Genomic DNA, 19,688 nt, shown 5'->3' with positions numbered 1-19,688 from the left:
GGCCATTGGGCAAGGGGGCATGACTCCTGTCTTTGCTAAGACAGGAGTCATTTCAATGGGGGTTGGGCGTCAAAAGAAATGGCGCAAATCGGGTTGAGGGCTGAATTTTGCCTCAGACCTGACTTGCCCCATTTTTTGACGCCCAACCTCCATTTTCCCCTACGCCGGCACTGCCTGGTTTGAGTAATTTGTTTTGACGCACACCAGTCCGTAGCGCCGGCTAACGTCATTCAATAAATAAGGCGCCCGCATGGTGCTTTGGAATGGCGTTAGCCGGCGGTAACATTTTTGACGCACAACTGCGTTGGCGCAGTTGTGCGTCAAAAAGTATAAATATGGGCCTTAGCTTTTAGTCAGTGGGGTATGTTAGAGTGAACCGCACCAGTGCCTAATCATTGCTTATACACATGCTATACACTGAGGGCTGTAGAGATTTGATAGCTCTTAATGAGTGGAGGGAGTGCTGAAGCTTGTAGTGCCTCAGTGAAGATGGCAAAGAAGATTACAACCAGGTAACTGAGAACCATGTTGAACTGTGTAATATTGTATTTTGCGGTGACATTGAGGTGCTTTTTTTAACTGAAATATAAGCACCTGGCTGGGCTATATGTTTTTGAGTCTATTGGTTGACTATTGCATCCCAAGGTTTTGTCCCCTACAATGCCTCTCTGAGAAGCCCTTGACTCCTCGTCCTTGCTACCCTGAGAGTTATATGAAGATGTGCAGAAAGGATGTAATTAGTGCAGTGCGCATGGTGATAGTGGAAAGCAACCGCAATTACCATGATTGTGGCCCCGTAACTCCTACCTGCCCTCAATGGTTTTCACAACGCTGTATTGCAAAACAGCTTTCATTTTTTTACTGTACTCTTGAATGCCCCATTGATGGCAAAGATTATTTCACTGATGATAATTTTTATACCTTATTTACTACAGATTTTAGTTGTAATACAGCGTGTTTTTATTTACTGAGACCTTTGTTAGCCAAGGCTTTAATAGGTTAAATGCTTAATTTACCGGTAGATACAACCAGTACTTAATTTTGCAGTGCTTAAACTTTCAGGTTTGAAAAGCTAGTACTTGATAATTAATTGAAGATGTTCCATTTGAATAGGGCTGTGGCAGAGGATGTAATTCTTGTTTCTTCACATTGCATGAGATGTTATAGGTGAAGGGAAGGCTGCCACAGCCTCCAGTAGTTTATAGTTGTCCAGTCCGTGAAGCACCCAAGCACCTTCTTTCCTGTCTGCTCATGCCTCACTAAATATCCCTGGCGGATTACACCACCACAGCCGTGTGGGCCTTATTCGTTGCCAATCAGCTCATCTCTCCTTTGCCACTCCTTTCAGGCTTTGTGAGAATTGAGGTAGGCCACGTCACTGTCGCCATTTTCAGTTTTTCACTGACCCATCCGTGATAATATGCTCTCCCATTTATCACTGGCCTATATCATATCCTGATGCTAAGCACATGATGTGAGTCAAATGGGTGATATTTTAGAGGGTCTTTGGTGTTTGTTGCTAGGCCACCGCACATCCTATGAGACCAATTACAATGAGGCATTTTGCCAGTGCAGTGTCTCTACCTGGAATTCGTGGCTAGGAATATAGGTAACTCCAGTGGTGGGTAGGAAAGGCTCAAGGGGCAGAGGAAAGTAAATTGAGCCATCTCGGACCTCAGGAAGTCTAGTTAATATAAGTGATCCTCGTACAGTAGATCCCACTGAGCATGACCAAAGACATTACTACGCTTGTTTTTGTTCAGTCTTGTTATTAATCTTCACACGTTCTTTTGCCTGAAATGCATTTTGGTAAGGGAGTGTCCGTAGTTTATTTTAATTCACCCATTTACCCAATCTGCTACCTATCCTTACAAACACCTGAAATCAGGGTAGTGACCTGAACTCTGGCAATCACCGGGCCAGGGGGAGAAAAAAATATCTCCAACAAAGAGCACCAGTTTCCAGGAGCATGCTGGGTATTGCAGCGCACACCCAGCAAGGAACTAACCGGATGATGAGGCATGCCACTTAGGTGGGTGAGGGCTATTGCATCCTTGAAATAAGGATCCCCAAGAACTGTGGATACTAGTGGACCAAAGGTTATGTTTTGGCCATACAGCAGAACAGCACACTAATTTGTGGTGTGAATACTCATGTATTCAACAAATCTAAATGAGCATCATCACCGCCTGTAAGCGATACTCCAGAGACTGAAAGATCAAGGCCTGACTCTTCATAAGTGAAAGTGCTTGTTTTTCGAGAGCCAGGTCAATTTCTTTGGCTATGCATTTTCTAAAGATGGCCTGAAGTAGGACCAACACAAGTCAAAATCAATCCAGAAAGCAAACACCATGCTAAATATGATGGAAGCAAACAGCTTTCGAGGCATGGCTAATTATTCTGTGCGATTAGTGCCTAACTTAGCCATTCTGCCAGAAACAATGAGGGCCCTAACAAAGGCCAATACCCGCTGGGAATGTCAAAAGAAGAATGGCCAGGGCACACCCGTATTGTAGATCCCGATAATGTTCAGGAATTAAGTAGATATCCGGTCTGGGAAGATGATGTATAGGAATTTATTCACATGTAACCAGAAGTCAAAATAGCAAAACAGCCGATCACATGTAGCAATAAGTCCATAGAGAAAAACAGCCAACACGTGTTTCGTCTTCAAGACTTTGTCAAGGCTTCTGACGTGTAGAACATATATAAATATATGGTAGAACCATACAGAGTACTGCTGGTTGTCATAAATCTTTTAGGAGTAGTCAAATGGTGCTGGAGAGATGCATATTGCCCATGATAAGCCTCAAAGTGCTGGTGGACACCACCCGTGCCGGTTGCGTCGGGAATCAACACGTGTTGGCTGTTTTTCTCTATGGACTTATTGCTACATGTGATCGGCTGTTTTGCTATATGGACTTCTGGTTACATGTGATCGTCCCATTGTAACTCTGACCATCTACTACCATCTGGCTTTCTGAATACATGGATATTTTGTACAACGCAATCTTTTTTGATTGGGATTTGAACTACCTACTTCCATTTACAATAAATTCCTATACATCATCTTCCCAGACCAGATATCTACTTAATTCCTGAACTTTATCAGGATCTACAATACGGGTGTGCCCTGGCCATTCTTCTTTTGCTATACAGGCAACCACCCACTCCTCAGTGTGTGGCCCTCTTACACCTGTGGTGGCAGGTGTTTCTAGCTAACCTGGCACCCACTAATATATTGTTCACTCTAATGACTACTTTCTGATCTTATAGCTGATATACTTGTTGGTGATGTGCGAGCACCTATTGGCATTCCCCACCTTTGCGTTTGACTTACCCGCTGGGAATGTGTCAACATCAAACGAGAACTGCTCCATGGCACAACAATGGCGTACTTTCCTCCTGAGAAAAATATAGAACAAAATATGAACACAAGCTCCATAGCCTTGGGCACTGTTGTAGTACAAAAATAAGGCCCTGATTCTGACCCCGGCGGTCTGAGACCGCCGGGGCCAGGGTCGGCGGGAGCACCGCCGACAGGCCGGCGGTGCCCCGCAGGGCATTCTGACCGCGGCGCTTTGGCCGCGGTCAGATTTGGAAAACCGTCGGTCTCCCACCGGTTTTCCGCTGCCCTTGAGAATCCTCCATGGCGGCGGAGCGCGCTCCGCCGCCATGGGGATTCTGACACCCCCTACCGCCATCCTGTTCCTGGCGGGTCTCCCGCCAGGAACAGGATGGCGGTAGGGGGTGCCGCGGGGCCCCTGGGGGCCCCTGCAGTGCCCATGCCTATGGCATGGGCACTGCAGGGGCCCCCGTAAGAGGGCCCCACTCTGTATTTCAGTGTCTGCTTTGCAGACACTGAAATACGCGACGGGTGCCACTGCACCCGTCGCACCTTCCCACTCCGCCGGCTCAATTCTGAGCCGGCGTCCTCGTGGGAAGGTTGATTTGCCCTGGGCTGGCGGGCGGCCTTTTTTCGACCGCGGAGCGGTATTTTGGTGGGGGAAGTCTGGCGGGCGGCCTCCGCCGCCCGCCAGACTTAGAATGACCCCCTAAGTCTGACAGGTGTTATAATAACGAGTAGGGCGACAATGGTCCTGGAAACCAGATATGGACAAATCAAGCAATAGCTGTTGGCCATCAAATGGACACCCAACCACTTCCACCTGATATTTATGGAAGATAATTCAGGGTTGTGGAGAACCATAAACCACTTTTCAATCTGTTTACAGCCATGTCCTAACATACCCGGGCAAGACGATGTAGAGACTGGATGTTAGTTATCCCAGACTAATTGTTGAGACATCCAAAAGCTCCCAGGCAGAGCACATAGGGGCTAAGAAGGACACTGAGGACTACATTCACCTGTTTTTGTACAAGAAGCGTGCCCCAAGGCCATGACCGTAGAGGAAATTGCACCTCCGGGGGATGGGACATAGTCATACTAAGGGTACTTCAGCCAGGGTATTGTGGAACTAGCACACCAAGGCCACCAAAGTATAACCAAAACAAAATCCAAAGGAGAAGGTGTGGTTCCTGGGAGTGGATTAAGCAGTGAAGACCAGGGTACAGATATGTCAGGCCTGCTAGCTGATGGGAGGGACCGGCTGCCGAGCTCCAATCACAACTGTGTAATCGTGTAGGTCATCCTGAATGAAAATTAACATGCACTGTGGCAGCTTCCCTGATCAGTGTTATTTGATGCATATTCAAGTTTTCTAAGGTGGAACTCACCAAATCAACTGATATGGGCAAAATACGACCACTCCTGGAAAATAGATTTGCTACGTTTACATTACAAATGGATGTTAGCATGGAAAAAAGGTCTTCATTTCAAGGGGCTGAGTTTAGTGACTTCTTACAAATCTTAATAATGAAGAACCAGAGGTCAAGCCCCAATGGTTCCAAGCTAACAGGGATGTGGAGTGCTTTATGGACACTCTTAACAAGTCAATACGAATTGCAGTGGCCCAAAGTGAAGAATTAAAAGTGTAGACTCCATCACTTTCTACGTATGGACCACCAGTTGATCTCCCATAGCTCTGACATTTCGGTGGCGATCCCGAGGCAGCATCCTGCGGGGGCTCAATGATGCCCGATGACTCTAGATTTAATCCAACAATGGCGTAGACAAACAAGTGAACAGGTGAGGTACAATTGGAATGGCAGGTAATACCTGATAAGACCCAGAGACTGAGTGCTCATCCGACACCGGCACCCTGGGGTGGAAGTTCCAGACACCCTTCGAAAAACAAGTGACCCGCAAACTGTCATGGTTCCATGTCCCTAGATGAGAATACAGAGGATTTAGGGGAGGAGGCAATGGGCAATGTGGGCAACTCTTCATTCTCCACTAGCAGCAAAACCACCTGCCAACACGGGATATTCAGAGGTGGATGAGGCAGATCAGGAGAACAGAAGGTACAGAGAATATTGAAAACCCCAAACAGAGGAGAGACCAGCAGATGAAGATTCCCAAGTTAGGTCTTGAAGCCAAAGCTACAATTTAAGAACAGTCTCTGCTCCTGGCCAAATGTAGGGAGCTATCCTGTCCCTACGTGAGATAGCCTATGTATTCCATACATCCTAAGGCTGGGCACAGCCATGGGGATAAATAAACGGGAGCAGGTCCGCTCGGCGTCCACTCCCAGAGAGTGAGTAATGTATCATGACGGCAGTGGTGTGTGGAACGGTCCCTTTGTGGCTACATTGTCTTACTGTATTGTGCCAAGTCGGGCAATTTTCCATTGTGTGTATTTGAAGTATTCCCATGGCGTTTCTATGCTTGTTCTATTTGTTTACTTGGCGGGCTACTGATCTCCAAAAATGCTTTTCTGTAAAGAAGCTGCCCTTTTGATATATGCTCATTAGGGTGTAGTTGATGTTTTATGTGCCATAACTGTCTGAGAGCAATGTACTCAATTTCTCTGTTTATCGAACTTCCCTACACAATTGCTGAGTTTGTGTGATGCTGCTTTTCACAATTAAAGAATATTTGACATAACGTCACTTATTAAATTCATTGTGTTAAATCAGGACTTAAAATCAAAGCTCACTTACCCATTGTACTGGGCTTTACCTCCAAATTTTAGCAGTCATTTAGGGCCAGACGTATGAAAGCATTTTGCATTTGCAAACGCTGAGAATGCCCGTTTGTGAATGCAAAATGCCAGTTCAGAATGTATGAAATACATTCTGAATGCAATTTTAAGGAATTGCTAAAATAGCGATTCCTTAAAATTGCAACCCTCTTTAGAGAGTCGCAAATTGCGACTCTCTAAATTAGAAATCGCAAATAAGGATTCCTTATTTGCGATTTCTTAGCACATGTATGAAGCAATTCCTAAATATGATTGGGGCATTTAGGAATCGCTAATTACCACCAAGTTGAACTTGGTGGTAACCATGTGCAAAATTTAAAAATGCATTTAAAATGCATTTTTAAATTGTACATGTAAGGCACACATGCCCTTTTGGCATGTGTGCACCTTACATGTCCCCCCAATTTTTTTTTGGGGTGCAGCAGAGGGGGCCTTAGCCCCCCAGCACCCTGGGGTTTTGCATTTCCAAAATTGCGGTTTCTGGTTCAGAAATCGCAATTATGGCAATGCAAAAAATTTGCAGATATGGGCCAACAGGCCCATAGCTGCAAATGGGTCCGGTATCGCAATTTGCGATTCAGTAATAGCAATTGCGATTTTTAAGAAATCGCTATTACCGAATCGCAAATGTGATACATGGCACTTTGCGAGTCGGAAACAGCGATTTCTTAAAAAACGCTATTTCCGAATCGCGAAGGGCCGTGATGATACATCTGGCCCTTAGACCCTGCTGAAATTATCAGGAGCTGCGACAATAACACGCTAAGGGCCATATTTATACTTTCTGGCGCACAACTGCGCCAACGCAGTTGTGCATCAAAAATTTTTACGCCGGCTAACGCCATTCCAAAGCGCCATGCGGGCGCCTTATTTATGGAATGACGTTAGCCGGCGGAGCTGACTGGTGTGCGTAAAAAAAAATTACCCACACCAGGCAGCGCCGGCGTAGGGGAAAATGGAGCTTGGCGTCAAAGAATGGGGCAAGTCGGTCTGAGGCAAAAAATCTGCCTCAACCCGATTAGCACCATTTTTTTTTACTCCCACCCTCCATTGACATGACTCCTGTCTTAGCAAAGACAGGAGTCATGCCCCCTCGCCCAATGGCCATGCCCAGGGGACTTCTGTCCCCTGGGCATGGTCATTGGGCATAGTGGCATGTAGGGGGGCACAAATCAGGCCCCCCTATGCCACAAAAAAAATAAAAATAAAATACTTACCTGAACTTACCTTAAGTTCCCTGGGATGGGTCCCTCCATCCTTGGGCGTCCTCCTGGGGTGGGCAAGGGTGGCAGGGGGTGTCCCTGGGGGCATGGGAGGGCACCTCTGGGCTCCTTCCGAGCCCACAGGTCCCTTAACGCCTGCCCTGACCAGGCGCTAAAAAATGACGCTAAAGCGGCTGGACGTCATTTTTTTTGACCCGCCCACTCCCGGGCGTCATTTTTGCCCGGGAGTATAAATACGGCGCACATGCCTCGGAGTCATTTTTTAGAAGGGAACGCCTACCTTGCATATCATTAACGCAAGGAAGGTGTCCACGCTAAAAAATTACGCAAACTCCAAGATCTTTGGCGCTAGACGGTCTAACGCCAAAGTATAAATATGGAGTTAGTTTTGCGTCGGATTTGCGTAAAAAAAACCGACGCAAATCGGGCGCAAACAGAGTATAAATATGCCCCTAAATCTTTCCAAAGTGTGAAAAGCTAAAAGTTGACCAAGGGAGGATGCAGCAGTACTAGGTGGTCATGAAAATACCTCCAGTTATTCCTTAGCATTAAAAGAAAATCTCTACACATGATGGTATCGGCTGCTGGTAATGCAATTACCGCTGTTGCTCTAACCTTCGCTTAATTAGTGAGTTAATAATTGGGCTCTAAGCACTCATCACTGGAAAATGATGCAATAAGGGCACTTACCACATCAGCGCCCACTTTTTCACTTCTTCAATGCAATTACCACTAACCTTTCACTGGTGGTAATGCCAAGCATTATGTGAATTGCATTGCAATATTCCTACATTATGGATGCACATAATTAGCTTTACCTCAACCTGCAAAAGGAATCGCAAGCAGTGAAATGTGCAACAATCGTATTTGCAGTCGAAGTTATCATTTGTTCCTGGGACTGTATGAACCCAGATTTTGGGCAGTTTTGCATATCATGTAGCTGCTTGTAAAAGAAATGTTGTTGAACATCTTTGGCTAGGGTAACTGTAAGGCGATTTATAAAATAATGCAACTTATAACATACTGATTTTTTTTTTAAATGTTACTTTGAGGCAATCATACTGCATTGTAATAAGTGAGGGCCTCGACATCTAGAACCTATGTGGAGATGGTGGGGTTTGGTTAGTAGCTATTACAGTGGCGCCACATGAACAGATACCAAAAGCTGTACCTTTAGTAACAAAGCTGCTGATTTGAAATTTCATACAATGATCTAGAGAAGCATAAGATGATATAGTCTGTCTAACAGTACCCTTGTTTTCTTCTAGAAACTGATTCCAAACTGTAACCGGAGAAATCAAGAATGAAGAAGTCACAGCAAGAGTAAGAATTTAAAGGAGAGGACACATACAACTTGATCTGCTTTTAGATTAGACTTTCACAGAACCTCTTGCCCACCTTCCAGGCTCAGTATGCCAAGACGCAAGAAGCACATCGATAACTTAGGTGATTCTTCAAGCAGTGGTTCAGTCATGGATGATACAGACCGTGAGGTCAGCTGCCTGACAGACCGGGCCTTCAGGAGCCTTTGTGTGGGTGAAGAGGAAGCCCTGAATGGATTGCATCCTATAGGTTCACCAGACAAGGCCCAGCAGTTCACAAAGCTCAACCAGTTGAACCATGCCACCAGTAGAAGCAACTTCCTTAACAGATTATCCATAAGGGCCACTGAGCATAGCAAATGGGCTTCCACATTCCAACAGACGCCAAAATGTCTTAAGGAGGAACGAAAGAGCCTGAAAAATACACTGAATAAACCAGGCATCATAGAATTCTCTGTGCCTGACCTGAGGAAACACAATCAGAGGTCTAAAGTATCCTCCTTAATTAGGACATTTGACAATATTGAAAATGAGTGTCCTGCACCTGGAACTCAATTGTCTCATCGAAAAAGCTCCCAAAAAAGTAAAGTCCCACCTGTGGGTGACCCAGAACAATCTGCAGTTTTGAACACCCAGAATGAGCTGCCTGAGTTCTCTAATACATGTCAGGAAAATTATTGGCGCAATGAAAAATACAATGCCCAAAAAAGGAGAATTACCAAGAACTGGATGAACTCTGCTCATGATGGCTTCAGCCCTTCTGAGACATCAACTTCACAAGCCACAGGGTCACTCCAAGACAGCACCCAAAGAAAGCCATTGAAACATCAGACTGAGGAAGGGATGGAATCAACAATTAAAGTCACCTTTTTGCATAGTGAGAACAGTGCTTTTAAGACATGGAGTGATCACCACAAGGAAAGGGATGATAAACTAGGCTGTGCAGAGTGGATAACTGAACAAGTTGTGATCGAAGGCTATGAACATTTGCAATCTTTCGAACACACCGACAAATCAATTTTTGAAGAATCACACAGAAAAAGAATAAAAGACCAGAATAAGGACCTAAAAAAGGCTGATCCAATATCACATTTTTCATCACCTTCTCACAGACCAAGGACCTTGGACATGCTTCAAAATAAGGAGGTGTGTTTAGAAGCAGTATCGCCATCATCATCCTCACCATCATCATTGTTATCAAGTCACAGTGCTGTAACTAAGAAAAAGGTAAAGAAGCTTCCCATAGAGACCCCATCCTCTTTATCATTGCAATCAACTTCAAAGGATCAGGCCACATCCAAGAGTCCAAAGAAGGAGCTCTTTGAAGAGGCGCTTCCATCCTTATCAGCATCAACTTTGTCAAACCACAGAACCATTGATAAAGCTAGAGGGAAAAAGGCTCCATCAGTAGCTTCTCCAATCTTAACACCAGCATCTGCAACAACTAACAGATCCATAACCAGTAACCAGGGGGAAGACCTTCATACGGATTCTTCCACTTCTGTAACAGTGTTATCCACATCACTTTATAGCACTATGGCCAAAACCTCAGAGAAGGGTATTTTGGTGGAGTCTCATCAAGCCTCACCACCAAGTAACAGTGAGGTCAATAAGGGGCAGCAGGAAGAGACCATTGTAGAGGCTCCATCCTTACCAGTACTGTGCACACTCAGTCAAAAACACACAGCTAGGAACCAAGAGCATGGACTTCCCTTGGAGATGTCTTCGCCTTCACAGTCACTGTTAAGCAGCAGTATAATAACCCAACAACATGAGTTACCAGTGAAAGCAGTTTCAGATCCAGGAATTAAAATGAATGTTGCTTATAACAATGAAAAATGGGTCTGTATGAAGACTGAGTCCTCATTATCAGGTGGAAGATCCCCATCCATCTGTGCAAAGACAGTTAAGAACAATGAGGGAGAACATGCATCATCGCCCCCTTTATTTGACGCGGTAAGATGCCATGCTCTAGATGCAAGGCAGAAAAAAGTCTTAATTGAGACACCTTTACCATTGTTGCCAAAGGACAGAAGAGCATTTTTCCCAATGCAGGAGAGGGATAGCACAGAAAGGCTGGGGGATTTATCTTCTGGATCCAAAAACAACCAAAACAACCTGCTAAATAGAGAAGTGGGGAGCCACACCGATGTGTGTTTGAAGTCAACAACCAATTTCAAAAGGACAGTGCTGGACATTCAGAATGAGGACTGCTTGATGAAAACAAATGCACCATTATCAACACTGTGCAGCATTAGTAGCACAAGTTCACACCAAGAAGAGGATGCCTCCAGAATTGTAGCATCACCATCATCTTTGTTACCATCCTCAAGCAAAATCAAAACAGACTTTCCATGGAACACTGCAATCCCAAAGGAACACATGTCATCACCTTCTTTTAGAAATAGGACCAGAGTACAAAGACAAGACCATATTGTTGAAAATGATTCAAGTGCATCAACCTCTACTCCCCATAAAGTTCCATCTAAGGGCATTTATTTAAAGCCAGAAGAAAAATATGAACTTGGAAACAAAAATCCACCATGGAGGCAAGGAAAGGTAAAACAGAGAGTACAGCAAGACAATTTAAATGAGAATGCTAAAACCAAAGAGAATGTATGGGTGTCTCACAAACCAGCAACCACAAACGCTCCTTTTGCAGAAACCATACAAGTGACAAAGCAAGAATGTCAACCTCGAACGACTAGCCCCTCATTTAATATCACAAAACTGTTGACACCAATTATACGACGGAGACATATCATTGAAGCACTAGAAGATGACCTAGAACTTATAACTCCCCCTCCTGGAGATATATTAGCAATGAGAGAACATGAGACAAGAAGTTCTGTTGATATATCAAGGGACAATTATAGGTCCAAGGCTTCAAGTTTGCTGTTTAATCTTAAGGATGTTCGTAAACGTGTAAAAAGCACTTACAGTACCTCTCCTCTCTTAAAAATACCAGATGAACAAAACAGCAATAGGGAAAATGGGAGGCTGGAAAATGATAAGGTAGAAACTGGAAAGAAAGACAATGGAAAGGCAGAAAAGAAAAAGAAGGGGGCTGGAGATGTGCCCAACTACATGGAAAAGGGAATGCTGGATTGTGGCAATCTAGAGAGGGAGGCACTGAAAAGGGAGAAGCAAGAGAGAAGGAAATTGGAGATTGAGAGGGTAGAGACCGAGAAACGAGAGAGTGAGAAGCTAGAGAAGGAGAAACTAGAGAGAGAGAAACTTGAGAGGGAGAGGCTAGAGAGGGAGAAGCAAGAGAGGGAGAACTTGGAGAAAGAAAAACTGGAGAAGGAGAAGCAAGAGAGGGAGAGGCAGGAAAAAGAAAAACTGGAAAGGGACAACTCAGAGAAGAGGAGGTTAGAATGGGAAAAGAGTGAGAGGGAGAAGAGGGAGAAAAAGAAGTTAGAGAGGCAGGAGAGGGAAAGACATATAAGGGAAAAGATTGAAAAGGAGCAAAATGAAAAGCAGGAAAGAGAGAAAATTAGAAGGGAGAAGATTGAGAAGGAAAGAGTTGAGAAGGAGAAGCTTGAAAGGGAAACACTGGAAAGGGAGAAGATAGAGATGATTAAGAAGGAGAAGATGGAGAGGGAAAAGCAACAGAGGATGAACTTAGAGAGGGAGAAAATAGAGAAGATTGCAAAAGAAAAGCTTGAGCAGGAGAGAAAAGAGAAAGTGAAGCTGGAAAAAGATAGACTGGAGAGAGAGAAAATGGAGAAGATAGAGAGGGAGAAGGCTGAGGGGAAAAAGCTACATAGAGATTATTTAGAAAAGGAGAAGATGGAAAAACTTGCAAAAGAGAAGATTGAGTGGGAAATGCTTGAGGCACAGAAGCTAGAGAGAGAAAATCTAGAGAGAGCAAAATATGAACAGGAGATGTTGGAGATGAAGAGGCAGGAGAAGGAGAAGATGGAAAAGGAGAATTTGGAGGAGTCACTAGAAAAGATTGAAAAAGGAAAGCAGGAGATGAGGAAGCTGGAGAGAGAAAAAATGGAGATGGAGAAACTGCAGAGAGAGAAGCTGGAGAGGGAACAGATAGAGAAGCTCAAGAAGGAGGAGCTCGAGAAAGAGGCACAGGAGGGGGAGAGGCTTGAGAGGAAAAAACAAAAGATAGTTAACTTTGAGACAGAGAAACTGGAAAGGGAGACACTTGAGAGGAAGAAGCTGGAAATTGAGAAATTGGAAAAGGACAATCTAGAGAAGGAGATGGAAAAGAGTGAGACAGGGAACCTAGAAAGAGAGACTCTGGAGAAACAGAAAGTCAAGAAGGGTAAACTGGAAAGGGATATGATGGAGAAAATTGAAAAGGAGAAGGTAGAAAGAGCAGCACTGAAGAAGGCCAGAGAGGAGAGGGAGAAGAAGGAGAAGATTGATAGACAGACTCTTAAGCTGAAGGAGGAGAAACTTCAGAGAGAGAAGCTAGACAAGGAAAAATTTGAGCAGGAGAAACTGGGGAAAGAGAAGATGGAGAGGATTGAGAAAGAAAAGATGGAATTGAAGAAGCTAGAGGTAGAAAAGCTGGAGAGGGACATGGCAGCTAAGACTGCAGCGATGCAGAAGCTGGAGAGGGAGAAACTAGAGATGGAGAAGCTAAAGAGGGAAATGATGGACAAAAATGAAGAAAAAACTGAGCTGGAGAAGGAAAAACTTGAATGGGATAGACTGGAGAGGGATAAACTGAAGAGTGAAAAGACTAAAAATGAGAAGTTGTTGAGCGGAGGGATACGGAATGGCCAGCTGGAGAAGGAGAGCCTGGAGGAAAAAAAGGTGGCGATAGAAAAGAAGGATATGGTTGAGAAGGAGAAGCTACAGGGGGTGAAGCTAGAGAGGGAAAAGCTGGATATGGAAAAGCAAGAGAGGGAGATGATGGAAAAGATTCAGAAGAAGAAGCTGGAGACTGAGAATCTGGAATGGGGGAAGCTAGAGAAAATGGAGAGTGATAAGCTGGAGAGGGATAGGATAAAGAAGATTGATACACAGAAACTAGATACCGAGAAGCAGGATAGAGAAATGAAGGAGAAACTAGAGAGGGATAAGTTAAATAGGGTGGGGATACAGGAGGAGTTGCAAAAACGTGAGATGAAAACTGGTGAGAATGTGAAATTGGAGATGCAGAAGCCAGAAAAGAAGTCGACTGAGAAAAAGAAGGTTGAGACTGAGAAATTCGAAGAAGAGGATCTTGAGAAGAAGATCACAATGGAAAATCTTGGTAGGGTGGAGAAGAATAAAAATGTAATAAACAAACATGATACTGAAAAAGAGCGAGAGGAGGGCACTGATATGGGGGTCATTAAGGTTCAGAATTTAGAAGACGAAAAAATCCTATGGGAGAATATGGAAAAAGAAACAGAAGAGAAAGAAACAAAGATAGAGGAAGACCATTTAGAAAATGAAATTGATAATGGAACATCTGAAGGTAAAAAGATGAAAGTAGATACTTTAATGAGCCTTAAGTGTGATTACCAGGAAGTAAGTCTTAAGGTGCCCACAAGGAAGAAAAAACTCTCCTATCTATTTGTTGAACAAAATTTAAGAAGCATTAAAAATGACAATGACGTTGAATTCAGTGGACATTTAGCAGATAATTATCTCACTTTAAGCTCTCCGCAAACTATTCAAGATAATGAAATTCCTCAAACTGGTCAACAGTCAGTGGTTGACATTACACGAACTGAAGAAGGACACACTGAGCAAATAACAAGGAATGAAAAGCAAAACGCAGTGGGTGATCACCAACAACAAAAAATATGTCAATCTCTTCATCTTTATCATGATGAGAATGCCTTTACACACAGACTCAATGAAATCCAGAACACAGATGAGCATACGTTACCCCACTGCAAGGTACAAAATTATAAACCTCAAATAAGTGTTGAGAGGGAAATTACTTGTCTGCCCCGAAATTTAACATCTGATCCTCTCTCACTAAAAGGAATCTCATCTTACAGTGAAGAAAAGGCACCTTTGATGCAGAGTAAAGATGAGAAAGACAGCAAAATGGCAACGACTTCAAAATCTCCTTACTTATGCTTTGAAGAACACCCACTAGATGAACAGATCCCCAGAGCAATGGAAAAGTTGGATGCTAATGAGAAGCATGCTAAGGATATACTTGAAAGTGCTGCAACAAATAAAGAGGTGAGCAAAGATGAACTTCAGTACTACTCCTTAAGTGCTTGTAATCCTGAGTCAGAGGAGAGGAGTAGAGGACCCACAAGAGAAAGCCGAAGGGAAGTGAACGACAGCCTTGTAAAGCAACCTGAAGAGAACAATAACACAAGAGAGCATTTGCCTGAAAGGCGTAGGGCTAACTCTGCAAACTCAGGATGGTTTAAGCCCAATCTCTTCACAATTAAAGACAACCGGGGCAAGTCCTCATCAGTCACAAAAGCAGTGAAGCTTCCACTGCCCAGGAGTTTTTCTGAAGAGTGCTTGTTCAGCTGCCAGTGGGACGGAGGATTGCAATCGGCCAAGGAAAGGCTGACACTGAGAGAGCTCAAAGACACAAAGAACATTCGAGAGAAACCACTAGATCTCAACACAAATCAAAAGTTCCAAAAGTCAGTTCCTAAAAAAATGAATGGCTATGGTCTGGGGTCAGCCTTTAGAAGGATCATGAAGCAACTTTCACAGCCAGAATCAGAAACCATCTGCCCTCTAATGCAGGACAGCCGATGTTATTCACTGCCCAGATTGCTAGATGATGATCTTGATAATGGCCATTTATTTAGCAGGACTGGCAAAAACAAGGAGTCTGAAGGCAGGCCCATAACTAGGGAAACCCCTGCATTCATACATGCCAGGAGCACCTCCTTGGAGTCCTCAACAAGCCTAGAAGAGGGGTTGTTTTATTCGGCACCAAGTTCTGAGTCAGAGTACAGGATAGAAGCTTTAACAGAGAATGCAGTGTCAAACAGGTGTGGGTCCAACGTGAAGAATGCAATGAACACTGAAGTCATGGCATCCCCTGTAATCAGCCCAGATTTTGAGGATTGCCTTAATTCTCCTGAAAGTGCAGCTTCAGAGGATTTACCACATTTTGTTGATTCAAATGACTATCCAGAGGATATTGCATACTCTACTGTAACAACCCCAATGTCTGAAACAATCATGTATTCTTTAGAGACAGGTAATGTATCAGAGAATACTTCAAGCATAGGTTGCACTACAGCCAAGTCTGCTCCTGAGTGCCTTTCAAGTCCTGCTTGTAAAGAAGAGCCCCTGAAAGTTGATTCAGAACCAGACAGAATGAAAGAAACGTTAGAAGAAATAGCTGAAGAGGATTGCAAAACCATGATATTCAACCATGATGAAGGCACTATGGAAGGAAGGGAACAACCTCATATTTTGCAAAACAGCGACAAGATGACAGCAAAGCCACCAACAGTCCCACCTAAAACAGAGAAAGCACTGAGACGTGCAAAGAGGCTTGCCAGTAAGAGGCGCAAGAGTGATGCACAACAGAAGAAGACACACATTGATGGTACTGAGCCAGTCTTAACAGTGCCCTCTCCAATGGCTCCATCTCACTCAAGTTTGACAAGTTCTGTGCCAGCACTGGCCCATTGCACATCAGAGTCACCAGAAAAAGACCCAAGCACGAGGGATGAGGGTGCAAAGTCACTAACTCCTGCATCCCAGTTCCCTGTTACTCAACGAAAACTTCTTCAAGATCCAGATTCGGGTCAATACTTTGTGGTGGATGTACCAGTTCAGGTCCAAATAAAGACATTTTATGACCCTGAAACCGGTAAATACATTCAAGTTTCTGTTCCATCGTCTGACGGCAATTTCACTCAAGCTTCGTCCATGGAAGTCCTGAACAGTCCTTATGTACTGTATCCCAGCTTCATCCCAATGTCAGTCACCTCCCCGCCACCTGCAAGGTCCTCGTCTCAGCTATCGTCCCCTGCTGTACTAATGCAGGAGCAGGCAAAGACAGAAAAGGGAGATACCTGGAGTCGAGATATTGAATCAAGGGACTTTCTAGAGAAACATCCCTATATCGAGACAGTCTGTAACTCTTACAGTTCTAGCCCTTACAGCATTGATACAGACTCATATGATTCCCGGAAACACGACATTATCTCCATGAGTGATCTAGATGACTTTGCAGTTGAGGGAATTTCCTGAAAATGTTAACAACAGACAAAACCCTATTTTCAAAAGGTTTTACAATGGATCAAAACTCTACAAAACCTATGAAAGGTATACTCTCAGACACAGGTTTGACATTTGCACAAGGACAAGTGTGACTAGCAGGCTTTTGCACTCCAGGCCTATCCCAGGACGGTACTTTTTCCAGATGCTGAGGAATGAAGAAAATATCAGTGATCTCCTTGGATCACACATGAGATGTGAGGCTGCAACATGGTACTTCCATAGTGGTCACTGTGGAAGCACAAGCGGTGGCGGCATCCCGAGAACAGCCTCCTGATTATTACCAGATGCCCTAGAGGAAGTCGAACAAACATTATTATCAACTCCAGTATTGTGAAGTCTAGCTTTGATAAAAGATATGTTTTCAAAACACCTTGCCTGTTTTATTGCAAATATGCAACTTTTAGCTCTGGCTCAGGGAGTTTCTATCTATGCAACCGGAAATCTGTTTTTTTCACCATAATGGCCGGGCCCCTGTTCAACAAAGAGTGTCAGCTTTTCCTACATAGAGGTTTGCTTTACTCCGTACCTTTTTTCCTTCATAGGTTAGGCTTAGGGCACCCCCAAGCAAACAAACCTCTACTATTAGAGGAGCAACAGCATAACCCAATAAGACAGTGGGGTGCTATTACAGCAGCAATAGCATAATATAGCAAGGGCATGCTCTTCTATTACAGCAACGAGAGGGCTACATGGCAAGGGAGTGCCCTGCTATTACAGCAACCACATCATCGCATAACAAGGGAGTGCCCTGCTATTACAGCAACCACATCATCGCATAACAAGGGAGTGCCCTGCTATTACAGCAACCACATCATCACATAACAAGGGAGTGCCCTGCTATTACAGCAACCACATCATCACATAAAAAGGGAGTGCCCTGCTATTACAGCAACCACCTCATCGCATAGCAAGGGGTTGTGTTCTGCTATTACAGCAACACCATCATCACATAACAAGGGAGTGCCCTGCTGTTACAGCAACCACCTCATCGCATAACAAGGGAGTGCCCTGCTATTACAGCAACCACATTATCACATAAAAAGGGAGTGCCCTGCTATTACAGCAACCACCTCATCGCATAACAAGGGGGTGCACTGCTATTAGAGCAACCACCTCATCTCATAACAAGGGAGTGCCCTGCTGTTACAGCAACCACCATCATCACATAACAAGGGGGTGCCCTGCTATTACAGCAACCACATCATCACATAACAAGGGAGAGCCCTGCTATTACAGCAATCACCTCATCACATAACAAGGGAGTGCCCTGCTATTACAGCAACCACTTCATCGCATAACAAGGGAGTGCCCTGCTATTACAGGAACAACATCATCACATAACAAGGGGGTGCCCTGCTATTACAGCAACACCATCATCACATAACAAAGGAGTGCCCTGCTATTACAGCAACAACCTCATCGCATAACAAGGGAATGCTCTGCTATTACAGCAACCACCCCATCACATAACAAGGGAGTGCCCTGCTATTACAGCAACCACATCATCACATAACAAGGGAGAGCCCTGCTATTACAGCAATCACCTCATCAAATAACAAGGGAGTTCCCTGCTATTACAGCAACCACTTCATCGCATAACAAGGGAGTGCCCTGCTATTACAGGAACAACATCATCACATAACAAGGGGGTGCACTGCTATTACAGCAACACCATCATCACATAACAAGGGAGTGCCCTGCTATTACAGCAACCACCTCATCGCATAACAAGGGAGTGCCCTGCTATTACAGCAACACCATCATCACATAACAAGGGAGAGCCCTGCTATTACAGGAACAACAGCATGGTTTAACAAGGGCGTGCTCTGCCACTTGAACTGAAGGCTGCTTCTAAGGAAAAATATATGCCTAGAGTTACTTGCATTATTTACTCCCAATAATCTAAAACAGGCAGTAAAATATTGATTTCAAAATAAAACCCCTAGTAACGAGCTGCATTGGTTATTTTAGCGCTTACTGCGTGCAAATTCTATCAATCAGTTCAGATACAAGGCAGTGGGTAAATGTCTCAGTGTAGCGGGAGACCCTTACACACAAGATTCCCCATCTTATACCAGTTCATGAACCAAAGTGGGATACATAATTTAAAGAGATAACATTACCCTGGTGAAAAAGGCACACTGTGAGTGAATATGTAACCCCGCCCACTTCCAGCCAGTTCTGCAGTTGTGCTGTTCGTTGCCTTATTGCTGAAGTGGACTTGTGCCCTGAGAAAGCACTCTCTTGCTAGTGTGCAAGCGCAGGAGAAGTTAATAGACATAGACAAACCTTTTGCCACATGTGAAGTACTCTTTTTGTTTTATACAATGTGGTTTGTATTCATGTTTGCCACAGCCTGGTTTAATGTGTACCATTCTAAAACAAAGCACTGGACCCACCAGAGCCTACCCGCGGCCCAAAGTTCCACACATAGGGCCTGATTATGACCTTGGCGGAGGGGATTACTCCGTCCCAAATGTGACGGATATCCCCCCCGCCGTATTACAAGTTCCATTGTATCCTATGGGACTTGTAACACGGCAGACAGGATATCCGTCACATTAGGGACGAAGCAGTCCCCTCCGCCAAGGTCGTAACCAGGCCCATAGCGATGGACACCCGTCTTCCAGTTGTAAATGGACCCACAGTGCTACTAAACAGATGAAACAATTAATTTAGGATTCATAAAAGGAATTTATGAACTTCAAATACAGTTTTGCAAAAGTATGTTTGATTGATGGTAAGAAAATAAATGTCATTTCCTAAAAAATAATTTGTCTTTTTTGTCCAAACTTTTCGAGTGGAAACAAAAATGGCTGACACGTTGATACAAGACGTGCCACATTATTTAACTTGCTGCTCGC

At 44.2% G+C, this 19,688-nt stretch overlaps 1 protein-coding gene and 1 long non-coding RNA gene across 3 annotated transcripts in view; one reads left to right on the top strand and one right to left on the bottom strand.

Moving 5' to 3' along the window:
* The window catches only part of C6H10orf71 (chromosome 6 C10orf71 homolog), a 121,924-nt gene extending 102,327 nt beyond the window's left edge, over window positions 1–19,597 (top strand). For both annotated transcript variants that reach the window (XM_069240876.1, XM_069240877.1), the window contains one exon: window positions 8,596–19,597. In XM_069240876.1, coding sequence (XP_069096977.1) covers window positions 8,740–16,794 — 8,055 coding nt within the window. In that variant the 5' untranslated portion in view covers window positions 8,596–8,739 and the 3' untranslated portion in view covers window positions 16,795–19,597. The remainder of the gene's footprint in view (window positions 1–8,595) is intronic.
* LOC138300947 (uncharacterized) overlaps window positions 1–19,688 on the bottom strand; it is a 156,854-nt gene that overhangs the window by 92,083 nt on the left and 45,083 nt on the right. The gene's annotated exons all lie outside the window — the stretch shown is intronic.

This window comes from Pleurodeles waltl, chromosome 6 (assembly GCF_031143425.1).
Source record: "Pleurodeles waltl isolate 20211129_DDA chromosome 6, aPleWal1.hap1.20221129, whole genome shotgun sequence".
NCBI lineage: Eukaryota > Metazoa > Chordata > Amphibia > Caudata > Salamandridae > Pleurodeles > Pleurodeles waltl.
This window is presented reverse-complemented; position numbering and strand designations above follow the sequence as displayed.